This window comes from Triturus cristatus, chromosome 1_2, assembly GCF_964204655.1.
Source record: "Triturus cristatus chromosome 1_2, aTriCri1.1, whole genome shotgun sequence".
Taxonomy (NCBI): Eukaryota; Metazoa; Chordata; class Amphibia; order Caudata; family Salamandridae; genus Triturus; species Triturus cristatus.
This window is the reverse complement of record NC_140580.1, coordinates 1,101,483,890-1,101,511,435: the sequence shown is the minus strand read 5'-3', so window position 1 is coordinate 1,101,511,435 and position 27,546 is coordinate 1,101,483,890. Positions and strand designations below refer to the sequence as shown.

Here is a 27,546-nt window from a genome sequence, read left to right as displayed (position 1 = left end):
GTAGGACTCACCTGTGCGTCCATGACGTGGACACAGGAGACAGCCCACCTGTGAAGTCCAAGATCTACCGGATGTCAGACAAGGTGAAGGCCAGCATTCATAGTGAAGTCACTAAGATGCTGGAGCTAGGAGTGATCGAACCTTCTAGCAGCCCCTGGTCCAGTCCGGTGGTGTTAGTACCAAAAGCTGCACCACCGGGTGCCCAACCGGAACTGAGGTTCTGTGTGGACTACCGGGGACTGAATTCAGTGACCAAAACTGATGCTCATCCGATCCCTAGGGCGGATGAATTGATTGACCGGCTGGGAGCTGCCCAATATCTAAGTACCTTTGACCTTACTTCGGGGTACTGGCAGATCTCTTTGACTGATGGAGCAAGGGAAAGGTCAGCCTTCTCCACGCCCAATGGCCACTACCAGTTCTGTGTGATGCCCTTTGGGCTCAAGAACGCACCTGCCACGTTTCAGCGCCTGGTAAACCAGATCCTCACCGGAATGGAGAGTTTCTCTGCTGCTTATCTGGATGACATAGCCGTCTTCAGTAACAGCTGGGAGGATCACTTGCGTCACCTGCAAGCTGTTCTCCAGGCCCTGAGACAAGCTGGATTGACGATCAAGGCCAGCAAGTGCCAGATCGGGCAGGGGTCGGTAGTGTACCTTGGACACTTGGTGGGTAGGGGAGCGGTGCAACCCCTCCAGGCGAAGATCGAGGCCATCATGGCCTGGGAACCCCCCAAGACACAGACTGAGGTCCGAGCATTTTTGGGCCTCACGGGATACTACCGCCGCTTCGTGAAGGGGTACGGTACCATCGTAGCCCCCCTCACGGAGCTCACGTCCAAGAAACAACCTCGACGGGTAGTCTGGACGGAGGCTTGTCAGCAAGCCTTTGAGAGATTGAAGAAAGCCATGTGCGAGGCCCCGGTCTTAAGGGCCCCAGACTTTTCCAAGGAGTTCATTGTCCAGACAGATGCATCAGAACATGGCATTGGGGCAGTGTTATCGCAACTCAACGAAGAGGGTCTGGATCAACCCGTGGTCTTCCTATCCCGGAGACTACTTCCCAGGGAACAGAAGTGGAGTGCAATAGAGCGTGAAGCCTTTGCAGTGGTATGGGCTCTGAAGAAGTTGCGGCCATACCTGTTTGGCTCGCACTTCCTAGTTCAGACCGACCACAGACCCCTTCGTTGGCTGATGCAAATGAAGGGGGAGAATCCCAAGTTGTTGAGGTGGTCTATTTCCCTACAGGGAATGGACTTTCAGGTGGAACATCGGCCTGGATTGGACCACGCCAATGCAGACGGTCTCTCAAGGTATTTCCGCCTTAGTGATGAGAACTCCCAAGGGGTTGGGTAGCTCTCCCCACTTTCAGCTGGGGGGGACGCGTGTTAGACCTGTCAGCCCTTTGGGTGGTCCCTCCTCATCATTATTTATTTTGTCCCACTTTTGCCTCAAACCCTATTTGAATTTTTCCTTTTTGGGAACCACCAGACTTTTTCGTGTTGCTGCAGATTCAGGGAGCCATTTTAGCTACCCCTGAAACTTCTGTCTGAGGGCCTGGAGCACAAAATGGTGGCCACCTGTGACATCACCAGCATCCACTGGAACCTACTAGCACCTTCCAGAACATTCCAGAACCCTGTGACAGTTGGAGGCGGTTTAGAATGTTGGGAAGCAAAGACAGAGAGTTGGCAGTTGGAGCTGGCAGTTGGCACCTGACTGGTGAGGGGTGAGCAGCAGAAACTTGAAGGAGGAAGGAGTGAGGCAGCAGGGGTGGAAACTTGTGCCTGGAGTGGGGTCCATAAACCCACCCTTGATACTAGTCCCTACTGACTGGGCCCAGCCTGGAGCCCTGTGTGGGAAGAAGCCAGAAAAACCATCCTAAGGACCTGGACAGCAGGAACAGGCCTTAGAAACAGAGAACAGCAAGATCCTGACCTGGAAACTGGTTTCCCTGGAGTCCGACGTCGAGTAGCCTGAGACCTGGAGCCCGAGGTGGAGAAGCAGCGCTGACTGGAAAAGCAGACGTCGTACCCGGAGCCGCCGGAGGTCGAGAGAGGGCGCCGTCAGAGGTCGTGAGGAGTACCAGAGGTCGAGGAGGAAGTCACCCGAGGTCGAGTGAGCGGCGTCATCGGAGGAGTGAAGTCCGCCCTCCGGAGTCGTCGGAGACCGAGGTGAAGTGTAACGGAGGTCGGGAGTGAGGATCGCACTCCGGAGTCGCCGGAACCTGTGAGAATCGTGCCGGAGGTCGGGAGTGGAGGTCGCACTCCGGAGTCGCCGGAAACCTAAGGAGAGGAGCACCGGAGGTCGGGAGTGGAGATCGCACTCCGGAGCCGCCGGAAGTCGACATCGAGCCAAGGCCGGCCGACGTCATCGAATCCGAGGTCGCCATCGGACCGGAGCCGCCCGAGGTCGACATCGAGTAAAGACTGCCCGACGCCATCGAATCGGAGGTCGAGATCGAACCGAGGCCGCTGACATCGAGACCGGAGCCGCCTACCGGCGTCGTCAAAGAACTGACATTGTGCCGAGGCCGCCGACATCGAACTGGAACCGCCTCACGGCGTCAACACGACTCCAGCGGCGTCGGAGCATCAGAAAAAGGGCAGTAAGTGGAGTAGAGGGCGCCTAAGGCCCTGTGGAGACCTGAGAGACTGCTCTAAGGGGCTAGGGAGGTGCTGGAACCAACCTGACTGTGCCAGGGGTGAGCTGGGACTAATCTAGAGAAGTTGTGTGGAGGGAGAGAGCCAGGTCTCTGGTATTCCCCCCCTTGATCTACCTCAGTTTAGGCCTCAGCCTTGTCCAAGCCAGGGAGTAGACACCCCCAAGCCTTCCACATCCCCACAAGCTGTGCCTGGGCCAAATCAGCCCTTAGGAATTCAAAAGTGATCTGATTCGGAGTGTCACTGTCAGCTTTTAAGTATTTATTAGGGGCACTGTATTTATTGAATTTAACCTATTTATTGCTTCACTGTATTTATTGGTCCACAGTATTTATTGATGCACAATATTTATTGGTTTACAGTATTTATTGCCTCAGAATATTTAATTGCCTGTATGTATTGCACTTATATTTATGCCTTCCTTATTTATGATCACCCCTATTTATTGAATCATTAAGCCAGTATTTATTTGACCTGCACTATTTAAAACGTTTGTATATTGTGATTGTTATTTATTTATCTAATCAGCAACTAAGAGAAAAAGAAGATAAAGAAAGATATTTTCATAATTTTTACGGTGTAGAGTCGTTTTTGGAACGGATGCACGCATGGTTATTGTTTGGGTATGTCGTATGCTTAGCACGGAGCCTGATTCCTGACCACTCGAGCCAAGCTACCACAGTGTGTCCGGAAGACCACCACCACCCTTTCAGAGTGGGAGTGTGGTTTTCCAACAGACTGTGAAAAATCGAAGCATCACACAAAAAGCAAATATAGCAACGTTCACTCGAAAGGTGAGCGCAATGGGTGTGATCTGAAGCTATTGGTACATTTTGGAGCACTGGTGTGGTAGCGCAATGTCATTTAGAAGACAGAACATTTTCTGTTGAAATCGATACAAAATTTACATTGACATGCAGTTTCAGCACACAAATGATGGAAATAATGTTTCAGCGCATATATGTATGATTTGCATATCACCAAGTGTCATGATTTGTTTTAATCTTATTAAAATATTTGTTTTCATCACACTTCTTAATTACATAAATGTGCTTAATTCGCGCATTCCTAATTGCAAATACATTTTGAAATATGTGTATAATTCATCTACAGGTATTTAAATGTTGTTGTGTGGTAAACAGCTTTTCCCTTCACTTCCTGTACCCCCAGCAAGATTGTCTCTTAGGTCACTTTTATAAAATCCTCTCACTTTGCAGTCAGAGAAATAAAAGCAAACACCAATTTCCAAATATGCAGAAATGTGTCAGAAGACATAGCTTGGCATTTGACCTTTGTCTTTGAACTCACAGCAAATGTGACAAAACACAAAATTCAAAGGCATATTTATTGCTCGTTCACCTTCTGAACCCCAGCATGGTTACTTTTGGGCGTGCTATAGCAGCCCTGCACTCCTACTTCGAGCACCTATATATGGCAATGCTATTAATTTGCTCTTTTACAAATACTGACTACAGTTTGCAATACTCCGATATTAACAGGAACATATACGGGTATGGAGCAGTGGCAGTTCGTAAGGAGCAGGAGTTGAATTTTTTTTTTTTATAACCACTTACCTTTTCTAACGTCTCTACCCTGTCTCCGCTTCTCTTCTCGACTCCAGTCCGGAAGAAGATGCAGGAAGCACTCTGGCACTCAGGTTTCACCGAAGCCAATCACTACGCTTCATAGCAGTGTTGTGATTGGTCTGAGCGCCGTGGATCAGCGCATACATTGGGACAGGGACCCTGTTCATATTCCCTACCAGGCTGTGCAACACAGCCTGGTGGGGAATATGCAAAGTGTGCATGACTGTTTGGCCGGCCCAAGACGGCATTGTTGGTACCTGTGGCAAAATGTTTGAGATGGCACATTGGAGGAAATTCTTGGTATATGGGAGGACAACTGTGGCAAGGTCATGGGGCCATCTGTGACAAAATGTGGCCCTTGACATAGTAGACATAACCTTTGACATAAGGGACCTCCATAGTGCAAGAGACGCAGTATTAGGAAAATTCTTGCACTGGCATATTGAATGTAATGTTTGAGACTGTCAGATTTCAGTAGCTTGGCACACCATGAAAAGACTTGAATTTTTAGTGAGTGCCTTTTTTGAGAGCCTATGGCTTTTTTGCAAATGTGAAAATTCTGCAGTAAAATGCACTAGTTAAGCCCATTTTGTGAAAACAAATCTCAAGGGAAAAAAAACCACCCTTTGTTCTCATCTAGAAGAATATGTAATGTGATTTATGCAATTATGTAACATCATCAATGGTAAATATTTTGATGTCGTCAAGATTAATCTTGAATCACTTCTTGGGACGGTGCAGGGTCAAAAATCATATGACGTCACTTCCTGTGACATTAAGGTCAATGGGAATATGATGTCACTTCCGCTACCCCAGGCATTTTGGTGAATTCATGTCCATGCTTACAACAGATGTTAATTCTCTCTGGAGCCTCAACATAATTCTGCATCCTTAGTTGGCACACAAAATAAGGGAGCTTTATAGAAATGAGAGTGAGTAGATAAATCTAAACTACTTTACAAGATCATCACACATAATAAAGCAGAATTGTTTAAATGTTTGCACGAAGGGGTTAGGGCTGCTGCGATCTTGAGGTATTATCGTACATTATGTTATTCCATTAAGGAGCTTCAGATTGCCCTCATGCAAATTGATATCTCATAGATCATGTGACTGGCACTGCTCAAAAACAGACACTGACAATCAAAATTTTACCATCAGATGCCGATTATGTACGTAAGTGTCGGGTGGCCTATAAGAAGGCACTCACAAGCGGGAAGAAGGCAATTAAAGATGATGCATGCAAATCTCTAGTAGATGCCAGCAACCTGAAAGACACCCAAACATTCTGGCAAGTGATTAACCACCCGCATTTTAGCAATTTCAGATAAACAGGAATTGAAACTGTCATTGGGACCGACACCTAGGTTGACCATTTTACTAAGGTATATGGTGATACTCCTACTTCAGATAAACTATTTGTTGCTAGAGAGGAAGACACCATGGGGAAACAGAAAGGGCGTGAGGTGGAGCTGTGTGAAGCAGTAGCCACTGTAAACAGGCGCACAAAAGGTAAAGGCCTGGATCGGATCCCAGCCGATTTATTCAAAGAGAACACTGCACTATGGGTACTGCTTTTCACACGTCTTGAAAGCTTTTTTTCTAAAATAGGCCCCTCCCTCGAAACCATGATCACATGCTACAACAGTACCAATATTTAAAAAGGTAAGTAAATGTAACCAAAAATGTAATCCACAAATTTCACTCGTGAATTAAACTGCAAAAATTATGAGCAGAATCTTATTGGAATGTTTAGAAGTTTTGGCCCTTGGCACAGTCGAGCAGTACCTTAACCTCCACCTGTTAGTAGATAAATACAGTGTAGTCAAGGCTGAGAGTGTCTTAAATTGCTATACGATCATGTGAATCACTCATAGCTTTTGAATTATTAGATCTTTCAAAGGAGTGGGGCCTAACATTGTCAATTTCTTAAGACAGTAGTAAGTGCGAGATATAGAACTAAGGGTGAACTAACAGAATCATTAAATCCAACTAGAGGAGTTCAGCAGGGTTGTGTGCTGGCACTAGTTTTGTTTGCCCTTTATATAAATGGCCTAGAAAGACATCTAGGTAACCTGAATAGGGATCTTCTGTGAGTTGGGACTCATCCGGTATCCACGTTACTCTGCGCAGATGATACAGTGCTTATTGGTAGGACCCTACACGGCATCAGAATTGCTCGATACATTTATAATTGTTATGACAGATCTAGATCTAAAGGTGAATCAAAGACCCACATAATGATTTAAAGCCCAAAGAGTAACAGAAATGGGTCCCTTGAGGTAAATGCAACTCAAATCACATCAAGTTTCAACCTTTCTGTACTCGGGGGTCCTACTTGATAACATCTGAACTTGGAAGCATTTCCTGCGAGGCAAAGTGAACCCCATTGTCTGTCACTAAGTAATTGGGCACTCCTTCACACAGAAACTCATCCCGAAGGAATTCTAACACCGTCCTTGTGCATACAGTAACTACACATCTGGTTGACACCCACTTGGATGTATAGTCCACCAACATCACAAATCTTTCAGTTGGCGGCAGTATCTCAAAAGGTCCTATGATGTACAGAACCAATTTCGTCCTTGGCTTCTTCGGCACAACGACTGGGGACAAGGGAGCCTTATTTGCTTTGTGGGATTTGTCATTGGAAGTGCACAAATTTGATGATCCATGGCCAGCCACCAGAACCTTTCACAAACACCGGCTTTTGTTAGGCTTCTGCCCAAAAACCCCTCATGACCTAGATTGATCCCGAAAGATCCTTGGAGGAATGGACCTCTCCACTCTCATAAAGTCACCCTGGCATAGTGTGAGCGCATCCCTCACTGACCAGAAAGTATTTAATTCAGGATCAAGCCCCTTGTGGTCAGGCCAACCCTTCAGAACATAGGTTTTAATAGTAGGAAACCATTCATCCTTCTCACCACTCTTTATCCACTCATACCTTGTGATGGTAGGTACTCTCACATAATCCAAGTAATCAATGCACCCCTCCATCACATTTTCTAGAGGCAGACATGACAAACAGTCAGCAGTCTTGTTAGTTAATCCTGGCAGGCATTGCACTTGAAAGCTGAACTCCTCCAACCCTTCACTCCATTTCTTAAAACTATCTTTCACTTTGACCACAGGAGAAAACCTTTGAAACAGTGGTCGATGATCTGTCCTCAACAAAAAGGTAATGCCCCACAAATACAACTTGAAGTGCTTCATTGCCCACACTATTGCTAGGGCCTCCATCTCAAAACATGAGTGATGCTCTTCAAGCTTCTTAAAAGCTAAGGAGGCAAATGCTACCACCGTCTCTTCTTCTCCCTCAACGTGAGAGAGGACAGCTCCCAAACCCTGTAAATAGGAATCAGTGGAGGGAATGGCTTTTCCCCTGAGTCAATATGGCTAAAGGAAGGCATCTTACAAATACCCAACTTCACCGTTTGGAATGTCAACTGGCATGCAAAATGGACCCTCTTCTTAAGTTATGCTCTAATGGACTCCACCACACTGGCAAATTCTCTACTGAACTTGGAATATAACTAGGCAAGCCCTAAGAAAGACCTCACCTGTTCCTTGTCTGCGGCAACAGAAGCACCGACAATGCTGTCAGCCAGCTCCAACTAGCGGTGAATGCCTTCCCTGGATATGACGTGACCCAAAGAGGTAACTGAAGTAACACCAATCTTGCACTTTTGCTTCTTACCTGTGAGCCCTTTCTCTTCCAGGCGCCTCAATTCTCTCAAGATCTCATCATGCTCACCTACATTCTTGCCATGAATCAGGATATCATCCTGGAAGAACAAAATGTTAGGTATCTATCTCCCCCAGGACCACCATTATAATCCTCTGGAAACAGGCGGAGGCGGAAACCACCCCAAATGGCATTTTCATAAAACGGTAATATCTTCACCCACGATTTGAGATTCCTGGAGTCTTGATGGAGCTGCACCTGGTGATAGGCTGAGGAGAGATCAAGAACAGAGAAAAACTTTGCCACCTTTAATATGGTGAGGGATTCCGAAATATTAGGCGAGCCATCCAAATCCACTTATTAAGGCTTCTTAAGTCCACACACATCCTGAAGAACTTCGAACCACCCTTGGGTGCTAAAACTTCTGGCACCAACCACACTGTTGCCTCAATCTCTGCCATTACCTTGCAATCCCAAATTTTGTTTAATTACTCCTTGACAGGTTTGAGCATTAAATGAGAGGCCTTTGAGCACTTTATGCACACAGGGTTTTGCATTGCATCTTAACACAATATAGTGCTGGAAATCTTTCAGTAATCCCAACTCTTTATTAAACATGCCAGGGAGCTCCTCAAAGAAATTATTTCAATCACCGCACTCAACCAACATCACTTGATCCTTATCATCAGGATAGAGTATAATTCCCATATCTTTGGTGACTGCAACCAAGGAGATTGCCCTCCCCTTTTTGTTAAATACACTTTGGCAATCGTTTCTCTTTACTTGAGCTCAATCCTATTCACAACACCAGCACATCAATGGGCGAGCCACCAAAGCTGACCGGATTGAGATCTGAAGGAAGCAATGCCTCATCAGGGAATTTACCATACCACAATTCATTTCTAATCATGGTTAATGGAGAACCAGAGTCGCCAACACTAAATAACTTTTACCACCAATATCAACTTCACATTTGGGCAGGACTACTCCTTCTGCATCTACTTCCTCACCCTCACATTTTACATTCAATTCAGCTGTACGCAATCCCTCAGTTACATTGTCAACATTCTCTATCACTCACACATACTTTGAAGATTTACACACCTTTGCACAATGCACTTTAAGGCCGCACTTACAACACCTTAAATGTCTGGCATTACAGTTGACTGTTAGCCATATAGTGAAACTCCCACATCTATTTAGGTTTACTAATGTCAAAAGATGTCTTGGACTTTGCTTTTGCAGCAACTTTGAATATGTTATAGTCTTTCTCTCTCACTTGATCAGTTTATGAATGCCACTCTGCACTGGTTTTCTGTCAGGGGTCACTTCCGTGTTGGGTGCGAGAGTATGACTCCTCCTCTTCTTCACCCAACTAGATGCATTTTCCACACCTTCCACAATGGACATTGCTTCCTCAAGAGGAGAATTCCTGGCTAGCAGCTTTTCCTGCAGCATATTACTATTGGTGCACCTCACTAGTTGGTCTTGTATCATGGAATCAGTGAGATCCCCAAACTCACTTGTGCTTGCCAGTACTTTTAAAGAGGCAATATAGTTGCCTACTCTCTCATTGAACTCCTGTGTCCTCGTGAAGAATTTGTGCCTCTCTAACACCATATAAATACGAGTGCCAAAGTACTGCTCAAACATTTTGAGAGACATTTAAAGACGTCAGTAGGTTGCCTAGCACCATCTCCAAAGGCCTGCTCATCAAGATCTCATAAATGTTGCGGCCCTCAATACCAAGATTTAGAAAAAGAATCGCTTCTTTCCTGTACACAGAAAACTCCTACCCACCAACAGCCACAATGTAAGAGTCAAAAAGCTTGCTTCAACGTTTCCAGGGTAACACCGGCTCCCCTTTGTCAGAGAGTAAAGCTGGGGGCTGTGACATATTGCTGACTGCCATGTCCACATAGGAGTGTATGCTAGTACCCCACACAGGGTTAACTTGCAATTTATTGTTCCACACAGAAAGTCAAAAATGGCACAAATTGTCACAAAGATGCCAAAATGGAAAATATCATAAAGTTGCCCAAAAAAATGAAAATTACCTTATTATGCCCCCTCCATGAACACAATCAGGAGAGAACTGTAAGTGGATCTCAAGAATGAGCTCAAAGTGTTCACATCACGATAAAAATAGTCAAACAGTGTGGTTGGTGAAAAACGCTGTTAAGTTGAAAGGAATCGGTACAGACCCATTCCAAAATGGCACCATTGCAGGGCATTACGGCGCGTTGGTTACATGACAGGCGCGTCAGATGCTGGCTGTCCTTGTTGCTGCCATGGAGACAATATCCTGTTCTATGTTTGGAAAGCATCACGCTGACCACAGCACAGACCACCTTCACGCTCAACATTCGAGATGCTCCAGCTCCCTTATGCTCGAGCTCTGGTCCGCTTGAGTCAACGCGAAGCGGTATGGTCATTATTTATTTGAGCTAAGGCTGACCTAGTAGCCAAAAATAAGGCAACAATGGTGAAAATACAATAAGTGATGGCAGACTGAGTTCTTGGTAAGAAGTCCACACATCACAGTCTAGGTCCACAGGGGAACTGGTGGTGTAGCCAGCTGGTCCCCAATCCAGTTTCGCTCATCATCAGTGTTAAAAGAAGACATTGTCAACAGTTCCTTAAGTTCTTCTTTAATGAATCTGATGACACCATCAACAGTAAAGCCTGCCAGTATGCTCCCAATCTCCAACTGACTCCAATAGAGCATTATCCATGGAGATTGTGTGCATTCTTGGCATGAGCTGTGCAGGTGCACCGTAAGGGGCTGCATGTTAAACTCCAACAAACGAACTGCACTCTATGGTTGCTTTACCAGAATACCAAAAACAGGTTCATAGCAACTAGTTTGGCAGTATGCCAGTGAGACCATTTCTCCTCCCAAACCACATTACACTTCATGTTCTTTTGTAAATTTCAACATACATATGAAGAAACATTTTGTTCTTACCATTTGTGAGGGAGGCAAATTTTAGATGTTGTAGGTAAGCCATGCTTTATGTACAGTCGTTGCCATCAATTCATATTTGCCTAGAGGTAGTCAATTACATCCAGTGTGCAATAGAGGAAGAATTTGGGACAATCTGTTGTTTGCCAGTCAACCACATTTAATGCACTTTATCCTTAATATGATTCAGATATGATAACAAGCAAATTAATTTTGATGTCGTTTTTTTATCTATATAAAATATGTTTTCTTAGTGTAAAATTTTCTGTACTGGTCTGCTGAATGTTTTTTTTATTTTTTTTTTTAAATCACTTGACTCACAATGGTGGTCTCAAGATTTCTTTTATCTTTGTTTGTTATTTTTAACACCTTTATATGGAAAAATAAAGAATTTACCTACTAAAAGTCACCAGTTATTGTTTACTGAGCGGACTATAGCTTGCGTCCCCCACCATGCACTGATAATGACCTAACAAATTACATCAATGACATCAGTGTTTATTGGGTATGCAATCAATGGTAAATCCACTTTAGTTATCAGTATGAAATATATATGTTTACGAGTCTATAACATTTTTTTCTCTTCAATTATTGTGATGCCTTGTGGAACAATTGTAATGCTTCGCCACAAGTGACTAGTGCACATAACACATGTTGACAAACGTTAGGTAAAACACTTGAAAACAAAGCTTTGCCTGTGCTTGTTTTTTTGAGAAATAGCTTTTGAAAAAACTTTCAAATGGTTTTGTAATAAAGTTTCACAACTAGCACCGAAGATGGGCATGGACTCATTCACTCACATGGATGGCCATCTTTGATTACAAAATCATTCACTGATGACAGACATGTACACACAAAGAATGGTTTCAATCCCATTCCAAGATGGTCACCCTTATGTGCACATTAAAATCTTTGGTTATTTTAAACCCCATTCACAGACAGGTGCCAATTGCAGGGCTGGCGATGGTGAGGACATCGTTACAGAGCCCAGGGGGTTGTTGGTTGCAGGGGAGGCACCCCTCGCCCCATAGCTTGTTTAGAAAAAAATTGTTTTAATAATTGGTTTGTTTAAAAGGGCACACTGAACAACAAGATCCACTGCATTTATGGGGACTATTTTCTATGGGGTTAGCCAAAGCTCTTTAGTTAAATGCGGTCAATAACCACAGAGTGGCATGACTCTTTTCCTCATGCTGTAGTGGGTGGAAGAAAAATGTGAATGGCACAACAGAGCAAGGGATTCACCTTGCCCATGCCATCATAGTTCTGTTGTTGAGTCATTCACATTTTTATTTCACCCACCACAGCATGAGGAGAGCAGTCCGTGTCATCAAACCACACAGAAAATATATTTATATAATTTTACTAAAGTCAAAAGGTCTTGGCCAACTCCAGACCTTACAAATAGAGCCGAACACAGTAAACATTCACAGCTCAGTACTGTTTGGCAAGACTAGTATTGCACTGCTATAAATGGGTCTGGCTCTATGTTTTGTATCTAAGAGACAGTAGGACAGGATCCCGAAAGACAAATTAAGTAGAACCCTGTATGCATGAGTATCGTACAATTGTAATAGATTTGCTAAATTTTGTGGATTTACGATGTCAGGCAAAATCACCACTGTGGCCAAAAAGGGTATAGAAATACAAATTGAGCAGTCTTGCTGGAATGGTTTTCTGAATAAATGTGGACAAGCCCTTCGTGGGAGCTTTGAGCTGCCTGAGAAAGGAATTATCTTCAATTTATCCATCTAACAAATTCATGTCCATACAGGGCAAAAGCAAAAATATTTCATTAAAACCACAAAGTACATCAAGAAGTGGGTACGACTTATTTTTTTACCTCTCTAAGACAATGGGCACTGATTTTCTGGCAAATCTTAGAGAAAGTAGTGGGGATAAACTTTATCCCTACTCGAATTGGAAATGACCAATCCTAATTTATATGTAGAAAAGGCATTGACTTTGACCGGCCATTTTTACTGGTGATACTAACACCCATCTGAAATGTATTTTATAAGTTGACCGTAGAACACTTTGGGACTTTGAATAAAGGATATTCAGTCTCTTAGTTTTGGCCAGAGCTCCATAAACAGTCTGTTACTATCCTCACTGCTGCATTAGAATCCTCCGTTAACTTAAGATTCAGCTAGTGTATTCTGACAACTGCTCTTCTAAGAGTAGGCTCCAGATCTGCTCTCAAGAAGGAATATACTTCCCACCTACACTTTTCCATTTGTACTTTTCAGAAGGGTCAGAAAATTATTCAATGCATACATTTCCCCATAAATCAGAGGCAAGAACACATCTCATTGCCATTTGATGCTGATGTTCCCATACCTTGTGACTACACTTCGCCTGGACTGCAGCAACTGCTTGATATCAGATGCCTGCCCACCTCAAATCTTACACCTAGCGTCCAAAGAAGGTGGCTATGTACAGTTCTCTGTCACTTTCATCAGGGGTGGTACCAACTAGCCGGAAGCATGCTTATCTGATACACTTTTGCAAAAGCCAACAGAAGACCCTAAAATAATTAGCAATTTTCGTCCCCTATCACTTTGCCCATTTCTTGCCAAGAAATAAGAAGGAAGTTCAAAGACAACTACCTCAGATATTGAATTCTTTGAAATATTGGATTCCTCACAAACATATTTTAGACCCCTAAATAGTTACCAAGTATGCTTTAAAGACAGTGTTGGAATAAATAAGAGCTACACTTGACAAAGGAGGAAGGACAGCGCTAATTTTGCTTAATCTTAGATTTAACTTTCATATGGTATCGTATGAGTCATTATTAGTTCAATTTTACTCATGTGGTATTCGGGGCAAAACAACAACCTGGCGCAGGTCATTTCAATATGCATGTAGTAAAATGTCAAATTGAACAACTTCTATTCCCTATTACACATGAAGAGTCTTAGGGCTGAGCGTTGAGCCCTACTTTGTTCAATCTTTAGGTCATTCGACGTGCCAATCTAATACATTCTTAATGAGGAAATTCAATGTACAGCTGAAATGTTTTAGACAATGAGTGGCTGCAGTATCTTTTGGATGACCGACAATTCATTGGAATTGAATGGGGGCAAAACAGAGATAATTATCTTTGGTGGTGTAAACTTACTGATGGCCAGTCGAGTTGTGTTTTCATCCCATCCCCCTTGACTTGGCTAGGTAGGTTTGACATTAATAAGTTGACTTTTCCAAGCAGATTAAAAGTTACTACTAATGGATTCTATTAGCTTTAGCTCTTGCATAAAATGTAACCTTTTCTCCCAAAGGAGCAATGACAAACAGTCGTCAAGCGGAAATCATATACAACACCTTAAACTACTGTCATTCTCTATTTATTGGTTTATGTTCTGCATTCCTGAAAAGATTGCATCTTATCCATCACACTTCAGCAATCCTGTTAATAACCATCCCTAGGCTTTATTCAATATCTAATCCTTTGCATACGCTGGGCTGGTTACCAATGCAAAAGAGATTTTTTTTAAGGCTCTCTGTATATGTCTTAGGGTTCTCTCAGAATAAGGACCTTCTTGTATGAGATCTCATATCATTATCTACAATCCAAGAAGCAGTTGGGCATCGGCCTCTGCAGTCCCTGCGACTGTTTCAAGAGCTAAAAGAGCTCACCTGGTTGGCAGGTATTTTTTATTATAATACCACTAAAATCTAGACTGAGCTTCCTTTCAAAATCAAATTACATTTCTTGATCTTTATAAAAAATTTCAAAACATGGCTTTTCAATTAATTTTATACGGCCATACCTGTGTGATTCTTTTTTATCCTTTTAACATCAGGCCAACACTTTTGAGGTAAACAATGAGCTTCATAAATAGATAAATATATATCACTAATGTATAGTTCATGATTTACATTAATATGCAGGAATTAACTATATTCCAAGCCCAAAACAACAGGAATCCGTGTATCACCATATACAGACCAACTCGATTCAGTGTAGAATTTTGGATATCAAAACTAGCCCTTTTTAAATTGGCATATGTAGAAAAAGTCGTTCACCACCTTTCGTGTGTGGCCATATTGTGGTTCCTCAATGCCAAACTGGCTCACAGCACTGTTGAAAGCTTGCTGTGTGGTCAAGCCCTGTGTTTAAGAAAATGACCCCAAACTAAGCCTTGCTCAGCTGACATGATGGCAGCTATGTCTGTAATTAACTGTCTACATACCCAAGCTGCTGACTCCATCTCATGTTTAGATATACTGAGAGAAACTTGGAATATTTGCCTTCAATAGGATAAAAAGGTAGGGTTTAATGAGACTGTTTGGGGTCACAACAAAGCTTAAGTGACAGAGCATATTAGAATGGGTTAGTAAGAGAGAGAAATACAACACATGGAGACAAATACTCTGTGCGACCTATTTGAGCTATATACATTTGATGATGTGCAGGTGTATTTAGTAATGCTTTTCCCCCATTGAAGGAAAATGTAGATAGATTCAACTACAATGAGGTCATCACCCAGTTCTCGAGGCAGATGAAGCATGGGTTAAACTAAAGAAAAGACTATGCCAATATTAAGTTAAAATGAACCTATTACATGAATTCCATTGCACTGCCTACATAATGAACTCAAAGTGTGTATATTAACCTTATATTATAAAACACACTGAAGTAATGTGCGCACTCAGGCCCGACACAGTGGTATTCGCACAATAGGGTTTTATTTTTTATAAACCCCACATGGTTTATGAATTAATAAATTCCTATTTTGCGAATACCACTGTGTCTGGCCTGAGTGCGCGCTACTTCCTTGTGTTTGAGAAAATGTACCGACTCGATCCGCCGGCAGCGCGCCACCTTCCATGGGTCGGGGTTCCCAGAAGGAGCACACTTGGTTGGATAAGCTTATATTATATATTTTGAGGATGGTCAGTGAGAAAGATGTGATGAATTTATTGCTGAATTTCAAAACAAGTTCTAAACATTCCGAAAAAGAAATAGAGTTTCTGTTTTAATCAGGCTTTTAGAAATTAGTTTGTTAAGCAGAACACTCTGGGTTTGTGCGATCTACTCAATGAGACCGCAACTCTTTAGCAAATTAAAATATTAAAGTATATGTACATAAAAAAGCAAAATATAAAACAGAATTTTTTTAAAAGCTCTGTAAATGTGGAGGAATTATAAAATGCACAGGTATGTACCAACAAAAGGTTTTCATGTATTATCAGGAAAAAAGGTCATGAGAAGCTAGAGTCCAGTATATCCCTTGGTCTTTGAGCATGTTTTTATTTGTGAATAAAATACAATATTTCATAATTTGTGTATTCGTTTGATGTGCACTAATTTCTGCATTTATGTGTATTTGTTTGGGGTTTATATTGTAGAAATTGATTAGCCAAGGGCCCATGCTTCCAAAAGCGATTCATTGGAGGTCCACAAATGTCAAATGGTTAAGAACCAGTAACATGATTTCTTCTGAAACCTTTACAAACATTTAAAAGGACTACCTGCTACAGCTATAAATACGTTTAAGTCGGATCACTGCTGACATTTCCTAGTCTGTCTTTCAAGGCTACACCACAATTATTTAGGTTTGTTGTAGAATCTGTGTTTGAGACACCTTTCATTCTTCATGTATAGATGGAGTATTATCAGAGCAATACTTTTTTCTTTCTTAGAGCAAACTGCACTCAAAAGCAAATCACACAAGTCAAAGCTAGAGAAGTAAAGCACATAGTCATTAAATCAACAAGCAACCTTATATTTTTAAATTGTATAAAAAATAAAGACCCAGAGAAACACAGTATGTAGCCATATTTTGAAATGACCTTCTAAAGCATATCATTTAGTTTGTGAAGCATACACTTTTCATTATGAAATTGATTAAACATAGCATGACCTGTGAACAACTATTATGTCTAATATTAAAAAATATTTGCCAAAATGTTTCGACATATTTTACAGTGCGCTCTAAAAAAATAAAGCTGGTTATAAAGAGAAGTACAATGCAAGTTTAAATTTTTTTTCTTAGCAATTTAAGTTCAGGTTACGTAAGAAAACAATCACTTTCTTCAACTAATGTTCAGGTTCCTCCTTGTAATCTTCGTTTTACCATCCAGTGACCAAATCCTGTAATAATTCACTAACCATTTGTAAATGTTCATCAAAAATAAAACACAGAAGCAGCACGCACAAGCTCTCAGTGTTTGAATTAACCTTGGACAGAACGCTGCTTTCCTAGATCTTTGTATGGTAAAATTACTCTTCCACATCTAACTTTTTCAGCTAAAGAATCTTAATACCTTTACCCAAAACGTGAACTTAAGTGTTAATACAACCTTTGGGATCGATTGAAGGGACATTCACCTACTCAAAGCTGAGACCTGGAAACCACCAGCTGGGAGCTTCCCTGGGTTGTCACTTGAGCCTGACTCTCTTGGATGTTTTTCTGCAATGTCTTTGTACATGCGGACAGCATTTTCTTTCACTCCAACCATAACTACTTTATGTACTTCAGTACTGCAATTATAACAATTTAATACAATAACAAATTCTACTTAATATTTTGGGAAAACATGAGACCACTAACGAGATGGAAGCGTTTGTGCATTTCTGTGCAAAAAGCTGCTGAGTAGATTTGATTTGTATGACAAACGTGTTTTAGTGAGTCCTTATAGAGCCTTCAGAAGCCAAGGTTCAGAACACTTTGCTATGATGGAAGCCCGAATGTTTGAGGGTTGAATGCTTCCAAACAGTGCCAAATCTGCTTGGGCACTTGGGAAGAAGCGTGCAAACGTTACTTCAATTTTAGCTCATAGCACTGAACGAGGAAGTTCATGTGAAATATGCACTGCATAAATTAACAATTTTAGCACAGTATTCAGTGCCAAGAAGACTGTCAATTTTATCAAAATTGCATATTTCTATTTGAATTTAACAATAACCATTGACTTTCACATTCCAGTCGTGCAAGTACCACTTTCCACCCAAGGATTAGCCAAATCGCAGGTCTCGTCTTTCACTCAAACTGAGCTTAAGGCCATACCAATTTAAGATGCACACTGATGGCTGAGGATTTTTAACTGTTACTTGAAGGCAAAGATTTTCTCCAAATGCCTGCCACAATTCATATTTTGCTCAAATTTACTACTGATTGGCTAAATAAATTACAGTTTTTATGACAGCGAATCGCTATGGCTGTTTAGTTAAACATGAAAGCTTAGCCTATTGTAAGAATGGACGTATAACTTCACCTGGGTAGAAACTGGCGCATGTAACGCATTGCTCAGTTTAAAGTTCAATTAATGAACCCGCATGTACGCTAAAACCTTGTAAACACTCATTTTCTAAAATGCTAAAAAAAGAATAGAGAATCAAAAGCTCTTCTAAGAGAAGTATTGTAGAATAACAAAAGTGTACGAAGGTACTTTTTTCCTCTATAAATTAAGAAAGCGAGATTCTTCATCAAACAATTTTAAAGTCTGTCAAAGAAAGAACTTAAGGAAAGCAAATCTGTAAAAACAAAATTTGACTAAATGTTTGTAGAGATTTGCCTTCCGATTCTACTAGGGAAAATAAGGTGCACTGCCAGTGAGGAATCAAATGCTGATATTTTGCAAATGATGATGTCTGGTAAGCATGTTTATTTTCAATATAACAGCTGAATGTCCTTTAACACACAGTTCGCACTGTTCTAGTCCAGCACTTACCTCAATATCAAGTAAATAAAACATGAAGAAAAAGGATTTCTGCTATGAAACGTGAGCATGCGCACTCGCACTCTGTCAATAAAATAAACCAAACGACCTGTCTCCGTTCCCCAAGTCACGTTTTAAGGTAAATGATTGTGCATTGCATGATCATACCATAATGTGTGCAACTTTGGTTCATGCAAAGTCTGTTTCCGTGGACACTGTTGAAACAAGAAGCACCATGGTTCCATAAAAATAAGGGTTCTGCTCTGCTCTCCGCGCCGCGTCAGCCAGGCTCCTTCCACAGGACCAAGTGAATACTATGGTCAGGCATGCTGGTGGCAAAAACAAGTCCTGAGTCATTTTCTCCATTCAGTCCGTTAAGCCAAGAGATTTCTCCTGCCAAGAAGCTTGAGCCTCGCTTGGATTTCCTGTACTCGGGCAGCGAGCAGCGGCTGATCAATTGCTCTGTCCTCAAGTCCATTATATAGAGGTTGTGGTCATCGAATAAAAGGGCGAACACTTCCCCAAAGCCCAGCAAAGAAAGGTTGGCGGAATCTGGGATCTTGATGATTCTAGGAAAGAAAAATGTTTGGGTAGAACCATGATTCAACTCAAGGGCCATTATAAATATGCCAAATTCGTTAGCAGTTTGTTTTGCAAACCGATTCCAATGGTCAAACTTCAATTATGATGAAAAAATATTTACCTGTAACACGAGCTCCAGGTAAAGCACATTATTACTACGTTAGTGCATAAACACTGGACGATCTCTGCAAATATGCGGGAGCTCAAAATACAGTTTTTAACCATGAGATATTAATAGTCCTAGCTAGAAAAAAAACACAATTACTGGGTAGGCAACATTTTATATCTTTTAATAAACTGAAACATAAATCCAAATAAAAAACAGCAAATGAAACAGGAGCTAAAAGTACACACTCCAGCATTTCTGCCCAAACATTTTTTAAACTATGACTTTAAAAAAAGAAAAAGTTACTGGAAACAGTTTGCATAAGCATACAATCTCATATTAAGTAACTGCATTTCCGTTTTAAGGCAACAAAGGTGTTCCCGCATGCACCACGGTTGAAGATGGTTCCCGAGTTCATTTTGTTTGCCCAGTGAAGTGAGCAGGATGCCACACTACAACTCCATTCAGAAGGGGTATGTTTAAGAATTTCATGAAAATACAGGCAAGCAACTTTCTCTCCTCTTTCATAAACATTAGAAGGCAATGCAAGCTGACTTCATTCCAAAGGGATGGCAGAGACTGAAGACTAGAAATAACTGAAATAGATCGGGGTGGCATCCACATACAAAATATATATTTTGAGAGGAAAATAGGAGTTAAATTGATAACCAGTCTTGGAGACAAGGTACAGAAGAAAAGGACTAGTGCTCACTAAGCCCTTCTTAAAAATACGCCATTGCAAATATTTTAAACCAATTCAGGGCGCTACGGCCTTCTATAATTGGAAATTGAAAGACGTCCTGTATCATTCACCAATCGTCTGACCTTCTAGTGACACGTCAAATTTTGTACAGGTTGTGCTATGATCCACTAGTTTCAAGAGTGATATCCAGCCTGTGCAGTAGTGTTCTAGATCAACATGGTTGCCACGCTTCCAACAGCACCATACTGAAGGTCAGCTCTAAACGCTTCAATGCACCAACAGATTGGAGCCTCTGCATCTATATGATGGCCTTGACTTGAGCAACTCTCCAGGTGAGAGTCTAGACTTCGAGACGCCCTCTGCTCTTGGAGCTTCATGTCCCTAACCTGGACTGTGACAATAGCTTCCGCCTAGAACAAGTCTCATGGGAGCAGGGAAACCAGATTTAACAACTTGTGCTTCTTATTTCCCGGGATTACTCACACCAGTTATTAAGGGCCTGGGAGGGTGACCTCCACAAGGGAGGAGTCTTTTCTGACGCTTTTCAATCACACCTATATAGGTCTATGCTGCTGCACTGCATGCACAGCCTCTCCCGCACGAGTAAAATACCAAAACACTTGCCACATAGGCCTCACTGCACTCACGCACTTTCCATCCATCCATAAACATACCACAAATGCTTAAACATCTTACCTCTCACTTTTCTTTGTTTTTATACACGAGGAGGATCAGCTACAAAAACAGGCTAAGAGCACAACTAAGGCACTAAAATAAAGTAGAATGATACTCGCCCACAAATGTACGCCTTTTCAGGATACTGAAGCTCTATATAAATGCAAGGACAATACCAGACCGGTGCTTCCAGAAGGACCTCGAATCAATGGAGCAGACACAAAGCAGGCGTGCCTCTCACAGCTGTTCAGTAAACATGTGCTATAGGTAGCTGCTTACCCGCTGATTGTCGGACATGCATGGTATGAAGCTGAAGTGCTGCGGTATAAACTACTTTATTGGTAGGAAAAAGAGGATAAACAACAACAAAACAGAGATCAATAACTACCAGGTTATTGGGCAGGGACTTGTGAATGAAAAAAGGTGAGCATATTTGAATTCCCACAGGACAAAAAAACAAGCATTTGAAATGCAATAGGTCTCGCATTTACGCGAGTTTAAGCTATTGATGGACATTCTAAATAACAATGCCTTTTATATATGTTTTAAAAATCGAAACATAAATAAAAGGAAGAAGTGTGGCGCAGCGGCCAGGCGGCTGACTCCGGAACATAGGCTCACGGTTCGATCCCCGGATCCGGTGTCAGGTTAGCCCAGCACCATGTGACTCTGGGCAATAGCTCGCTCAATCTTCCCGTCGGCCCCAAGCGCCTTGACACCCTCGGGTACTTGTTCGCGCTTTACAAATACTGGATTTCATTTCATTTCGAAAGGCAATGTCATTTAAAATGCCAATAGCTCAAACTTGTGTAAATGCGCGACCTATTGCATTGAAAATGCTTGTTTAATCTTGTTGCACTTGCATGGAGGTCAAAGGCAGAGGTCAAATGTCAGGACACGTCTGCTGACAAATTGCTTAGTTTTTTCATACAGAAATTGGTGTTTGCTTTTCCTTACTACGATTGCAACATGAGGGAATCTGGCAAGTAAAACAAGTGGCAACCTTGCTGGAATGCATGGAGTCTAAAAGGGTAGGGTGCAGGATAGTAAATAATCTCTAACATACAACTAAACTTACCTGTAAGTGAACTATACAAATACTAAAACAAAATATTAACAGTAAGGCATAGCTGGCAGGGGCAATGGGTGGTGCAAGCTGCAGTGGTCTCCTGACGAGGGCCCTGGAAATTTGTTTTTTACAATTAAGCACTGTTTTTTATAAACATTGACCCTGCTCAAAGAATAATCGTGCTGCATATACCTTAAAAAGATGTAGCAAAATTAAGAAAACATAATAAAAAATGTGTGTGCACCAACGTCTCTGCGGTGATGTGGGTGGGAAAAGTTGTAAAATGATCCATCTGATATTGAACTGCTCTCGGAAACGCGACCCACTACACTTGGGAAGAGGGCAGTGGTAGGCTCAATGTACTGGGGAGTTTCCCTGTGCTTGGATTTTCAAAAAGGGGCCCTTCAATGGTTTGGAGAAATCATTGCTCTCACATAGGACAAATGAAATGGGAGAACCGCTGGCTACTAACCTCCCAGCCAATTGGATGAGATGTTCTGCAGCAGGGTAACGGGCAAGCAGAAGGCAGCGATGGGTAGGTCAGTGAGCAAGCAGATGAAGATGTTGGTGACAGTACGCATGGCCGTGCTGCAGATCACCACGTATAGCACCAAGGTGTTGCCAAAGAGCCATAAGATGAGCATACAGAGCAAAACGAAGGCCAGTTTGGTTCTCGGAAGCAGCTCCGGGATGTAGACTAGCGGCGCCAGCTGGAAACGCTCAATGAACTCCCATCTCGTCACATTGTTGTCACGCAGAAGGCGGACAAACTGTTCCAATGTAATGTTCAGAGACTGCATCAGGGAATGAGTGTAGAGGGCAACGTTGCTCAGCGTTGATCTTCAGCGCCCTGTAGGCAGAGAAGTGTGCCCACGGGGTTTGGAGTGCAGACTACCCACACAAGATGCAGACAGTACGTTGAAACCCGTGCTAATTCTCCTGGTCTTCCTCCTGTAGTGGCATAGAGATCGCCAAAGAAACGTTTTTCGGGCAAGAGACCGTGCACTCACTGGTGTCCTCTCACCCCTGTGTCCAAGCTCATCGTCACTTGGAAAATTGCACTTTGATCTGAATTTAGCAATAGTTTTTACTACGTGTTGTTATAAGAGTTCCCTCGCAACTACCAAAACAAGTTAGCCATCATGCCTTTGCGTTTACTCTTCTTCATGCCAGCTTGGTTAAAAGTGCACTGAAATCACTGTGGTTAATAAAGACCATCCTTTGCAATGCAACAGGTCTCGCATTTCCGCGAGTTTAAGCTATCGGCATTGTAAATGACAATGTGTTTTAAAAACCAAAACATAAATAAAAGGCATTGTCATTTACAATACCAATAGCTCAAACTTGCGTAAATGCAAGACCTATTGCATTGCAAATGATGGTAGGCAATGTGGAAAACGGAAGGGCGGGCAGGGGCGGTGGGGGCTAAGGGACAGCTGGCTGGGGGACGTGGAGGGAGACGGCACGGAAAACGAGATGGAGGGCGGGGGGTGAACAAAGCACGACAACGGAGGGGAAGGGTAAAGCAGGCATCAAAGCATGTAGTGTCTGCAGTAAGAGAAATTGAAAAACGAAAGTAGTGCTCAAAGTCTAAATAAGAAGTAGTGTGCAACAGCCAGAGTAAAGGGGCTAGTCGCCATGAGAGGTGACAAATGAAGAGGAGGCGGTACTAAGGAAGGACTATGAAGCCTACTTAACCCCTTCAGCGCGGCGGGAATTCCCCCGCGGTGCTGAAGGGTTCGAGCGCGGGCGGGGCCATGACGGAACGGTTCCGTCATGAGCACAGCGCAACCGATGCTCATGACGGAACCGTTCCGTCATGGGCATGGAAGGGGTTAAGAATCAGAAGCCAGCATTTAGGACAGACAATGACACAAACCAATGGCAAAGATGGGCAGAGAGTGGGCGGGGCTTCTATTCGTTACTCCACCACAACAATTCTTGCAGAGCAGCGCATGCGCGCTAGCTCAGGCATGACATAAAAAGAGTAAGGCACCCTGGAAGGTGGATTTCTAGTTGGTATTGGTGTCAGTGAGAGCTTTCTGGATTCAGAATAACAAAGATAATAGTAAGCTTTATTTTCTTAGTCCATAGTCTGGCATAAAGGATTAAACCAAATCGGCCATCTTGCTGTCTTTCATCAACTATGTTAGTTCATGCACATAATGGCTCTGAACCCAGCAAAAAGGGCTGATAATGTTCAGTATTACCAGCAAGTAACACTGGAATGAAAGCTGAACATACATTTCAAGGAACGCTGTCAGAGAAAGGTACACATAATTACTTAATTGACTCTACTAAGCAACTGAATAGTGGCAGGTCATCTCCATTACCTAATGCCAACCATCCCGCACAATAGTGTGACAAAACCAGTAACCAGCATCACTGATCCACTGTGTTTCACCCCATAGTTGAACAGGGAAAGACACGATGACCACAGTATAAAAGACTACAGTGAGCGAGCACTGATGATGGAAAGTATTTATGGGCTAAAGAGGGCCATGATCACTGCAGATGGAAGCTCAAAGGTTACTAGATGACAACACAATCTTCTATTCCAGTGGCTCCACACTGTATCTAGGATGCGGTCAGAGAGCGAGCGAGAGAGTGGAAGTTCATTTGTGCAAGTCATCCAGACAGTCACGCTTATAGACCCAAACATGATCGATCCACTTTGGGTTGAACAAAAACCAGGGTTTAAAGGGATGGAGCAAGTGCAAGCAGCATTGCTGGCTAAGAAGTTTAATCTACACCCGTGTTTCGAAAACAACTACGAACATGGCTGTTTTCTTGCCCTAAGTTACTTTTCCATACTGCGATATTTCAGTCTAGCGCCAGGACACTGTTGAGTAACCGTGCGCTCTACAAATACATAGACATAGACAAGAAGTTGCATGTGAAACCTTCCCAAAAGGGGAGACCCACAGATTTATAATCGTACAGCACAACAAGCTGCAGCGTAGACAAGTCAATGAAGGTTCTGGGCAGAAAGCTCAAGTGGGATAAGAGAGTGAAAAGATTATTTGCACTAACAATAAACAAGGTATTTGCACTAATTACTGATTGGTAATTTGCGGTTCACAAGGAGAAGACTGGGAAATACTCACACCGGTTTAATCTATTCAATAGAAGGCATTCTACCAGTTAGTTTAGGGATACGCTGAAAGGGATTTAAGAGGGCCAGAAATTTGGGGTCCCCTCATCACAAATAATTTTAATACTTCCCTGTCTACTTCTATTCCACCCTCATGGTCTACTGCAACAATAGTACTCATATTTAACAAGCATTTACAATGCAAGAGGTCTCACAGTGACATTGTTTTGCGTAAATGGCCTTGTAAATTACATTGTTTTTTATATTGTTTATGTTTTGTAAAAATTTATTAAAATGATTGTAATGTAAAATGCAAATAGTCTTAAAATTTGTAAATGGAAAAGTTATTAATTGCATTTATATGAGTGTGAGCTATTGGCTTTGTAAATGCTTGTGTCAATGTGAGTTTTGTTAAGCAAAATAAATATAATGTATTTGTAATGCTGATAGGATAACGTTACTGCCGGTGCTCAGCACCGGTGAGGCCCGGCCCACTTAAAGCCCTGCACCCACGCATACAACTCCCCCCACTGCATTGTCGTTTCCTATCCTGCTCCCAGATTTCGACAGCTGTGTACCTCCGTCACACAATTAACACTAACACATATACGAGCATCGCTCTGCAGAGTGGCCGGACTGCAGATCCATTATTCATCTGGGAACATCTGGTTATGTCCCAGGAACATGCTGTGTGGGGTAGGCGGGCAGGGGCCACTTATCATGTTGGCCAGACACTGGTATCCCTGCCCGCGTGACTCATGCCGACTCCTTTCCTCTGTGGCCCAGTTAGTGCATGGGAGAGTACCAGCCACTCCCCCGTGTGCTTAGAGGGTGGGGGGTGGCTTATCATGATGATAACCATTAATAGTTAAATGTTTAGGGGCCAGGGGTGGGAAGTTTGGGTTCTCCTGGCGTGGGATGTGGCTTAACTTAACTGGCTAGTTTCGTTGCGGTTTGGTTTTATTTCTTAAACCTAATTTCACCTTAACTGCTAATGGAACATCTATCTGTTATATAGTCAGGGCCACTGGAATTGTGATAGAACGTTCGCTGCCTTTTTCGCATGATTATTGCAATCATGGACGTGCACCTCAGAATATCTTTACTTAAGAACACATACCAAAGAGGGGCGGCAATGACCGCCCATTCATCCGCGCCTCACTGCAAACAAGCGCTAGTAACGCAGAGATGCACTGAAAACTATATTTGGAAATCTTGCAAAGCCTTTGGCACCTATCTAGTGATCTTTTTTTTGTAACAAATGTCTCAAATGAAGCCGGGCAAGAGAGCCGAAGAACAGGTGATCTGCCCAAGATCACATCATTTGGTGAAGTAGAAAAGCCGGGATTAATACTGAAGTATACCAGACCCAGGGGCATGAACTTTACAACTATCCCACATCATCCTACTCTGCTGTCTATTTATGGAAACGGGGTTATTTTAGCTCGGATGTAGGCGCACGAGAAATAAGTGTTATGCGAACTCATTTTACCGACGATAATAACAACAAGCATTGGCATAGCCAATAGGTCTCGCCTTTGGGACCTTATAAGCTTTTAGCCATGCAACAGTTGCATAACTAAATACTTATTAGGTCCCAAAAGCGAGACCTATTGGCTATGCAAAGCGGCCGTGCGGGATCACGATCAAACATCAAAGCGGCCGCACGGTAAAGCGCACATGCACTGTAGCACTAGGCTGGCCTGGTAGCACTTTTTGGAGCCCTCTCAATAAGTCTCGCCAGACCAGCGCATGCGCTGGGTCATGCGAGACCTAAAAACGTGAAGTGCACGATTGTCTCAACCGAATATAAACTTCTTTTGACTTGTACTTAAGTGGTTGTCTATTTACTTGCTTTTATACTATTGTGCGACCTCCTCTGATGTGCCTGTAAAACTTACCTTTTACCCCTAAGATTTGTCCTGAATTTTGACATCCTGTCCTGAATTTTTGTCCTGAATTTTGACCCTTTGTTCTGAAGTTTTACACTCACCGTCCTGAATTTGCACCCATGCCAGTTGGTCGCCCTACCACTGTGTGTAGACCTTGCGATGTGTCATTGCTGTGATTGTTAGGACTGCGGGCGACTACAGCAGGGACCGTGTGAGGTATCATGGTAGAGACCTGGCTGAGGGTCACTGCATAGACCACATAATAACTATGGTTGGGACCTCACAAGCTGTCATGGATGGGACGCGCAGGCCCAGGTCTAGCTTCCATACTGGGTGTCACGGCGGATCTCGCAGTGTGGAGTGTCTCTTTTAGCACCTCGCTAGGTGTCATAGCAGGGAGCTCACGAGCGCTCAGGCTGTGACGCTGTGTAGAGCGTCGTGGCTGCAAGCGACCACACAGTGTAACAGTAGGGACCTCGGGAGAGATTTCACGGGGGAGGGTCACAGCAGAGTCCTCTCATGTCGTCATCGCTGGGACCTTGCAAGCTGCCATGACAAGGACCCTGCAGGCCCAGCTCCCGCACAGGCTCGCAGTGTGGTGCTTCTGGTAGCACCACGCGGGGTGTCAGAGCTGTGACGCAGCAGTGTGTGGTGGTGGTCCACAGCAAGGGCCGTTAAGGTTGTTAACGGCAGAGACAGCCCAAGATGCCACGATAGCGACTTGCAGGCGCCACGGATGCCAGGGACCCCTAGCGGGCACCGCCCTGTTTCCCCAATGCAGGCGCCGAGCTCAATGAAGTAATTACTGCTCAATGACAACAATCTGTCCTCGTTAGCCGCATCCTCTGCGGGCCCT

At 43.0% G+C, this 27,546-nt stretch overlaps 1 protein-coding gene across 3 annotated transcripts in view; it reads right to left on the bottom strand.

The window, feature by feature from the left end:
* Positions 1 to 16,617: 16,617 nt before the first annotated feature.
* Positions 16,618 to 27,546, bottom strand: part of FBXW2 (F-box and WD repeat domain containing 2) — a 137,597-nt gene continuing 126,668 nt past the window's right edge. For all 3 annotated transcript variants that reach the window (XM_085613713.1, XM_085613715.1, XM_085613714.1), the window contains exon 8: positions 16,618 to 19,138. In XM_085613713.1, coding sequence (XP_085469839.1) covers positions 18,850 to 19,138 — 289 coding nt within the window. In that variant the 3' untranslated portion in view covers positions 16,618 to 18,849. The remainder of the gene's footprint in view (positions 19,139 to 27,546) is intronic.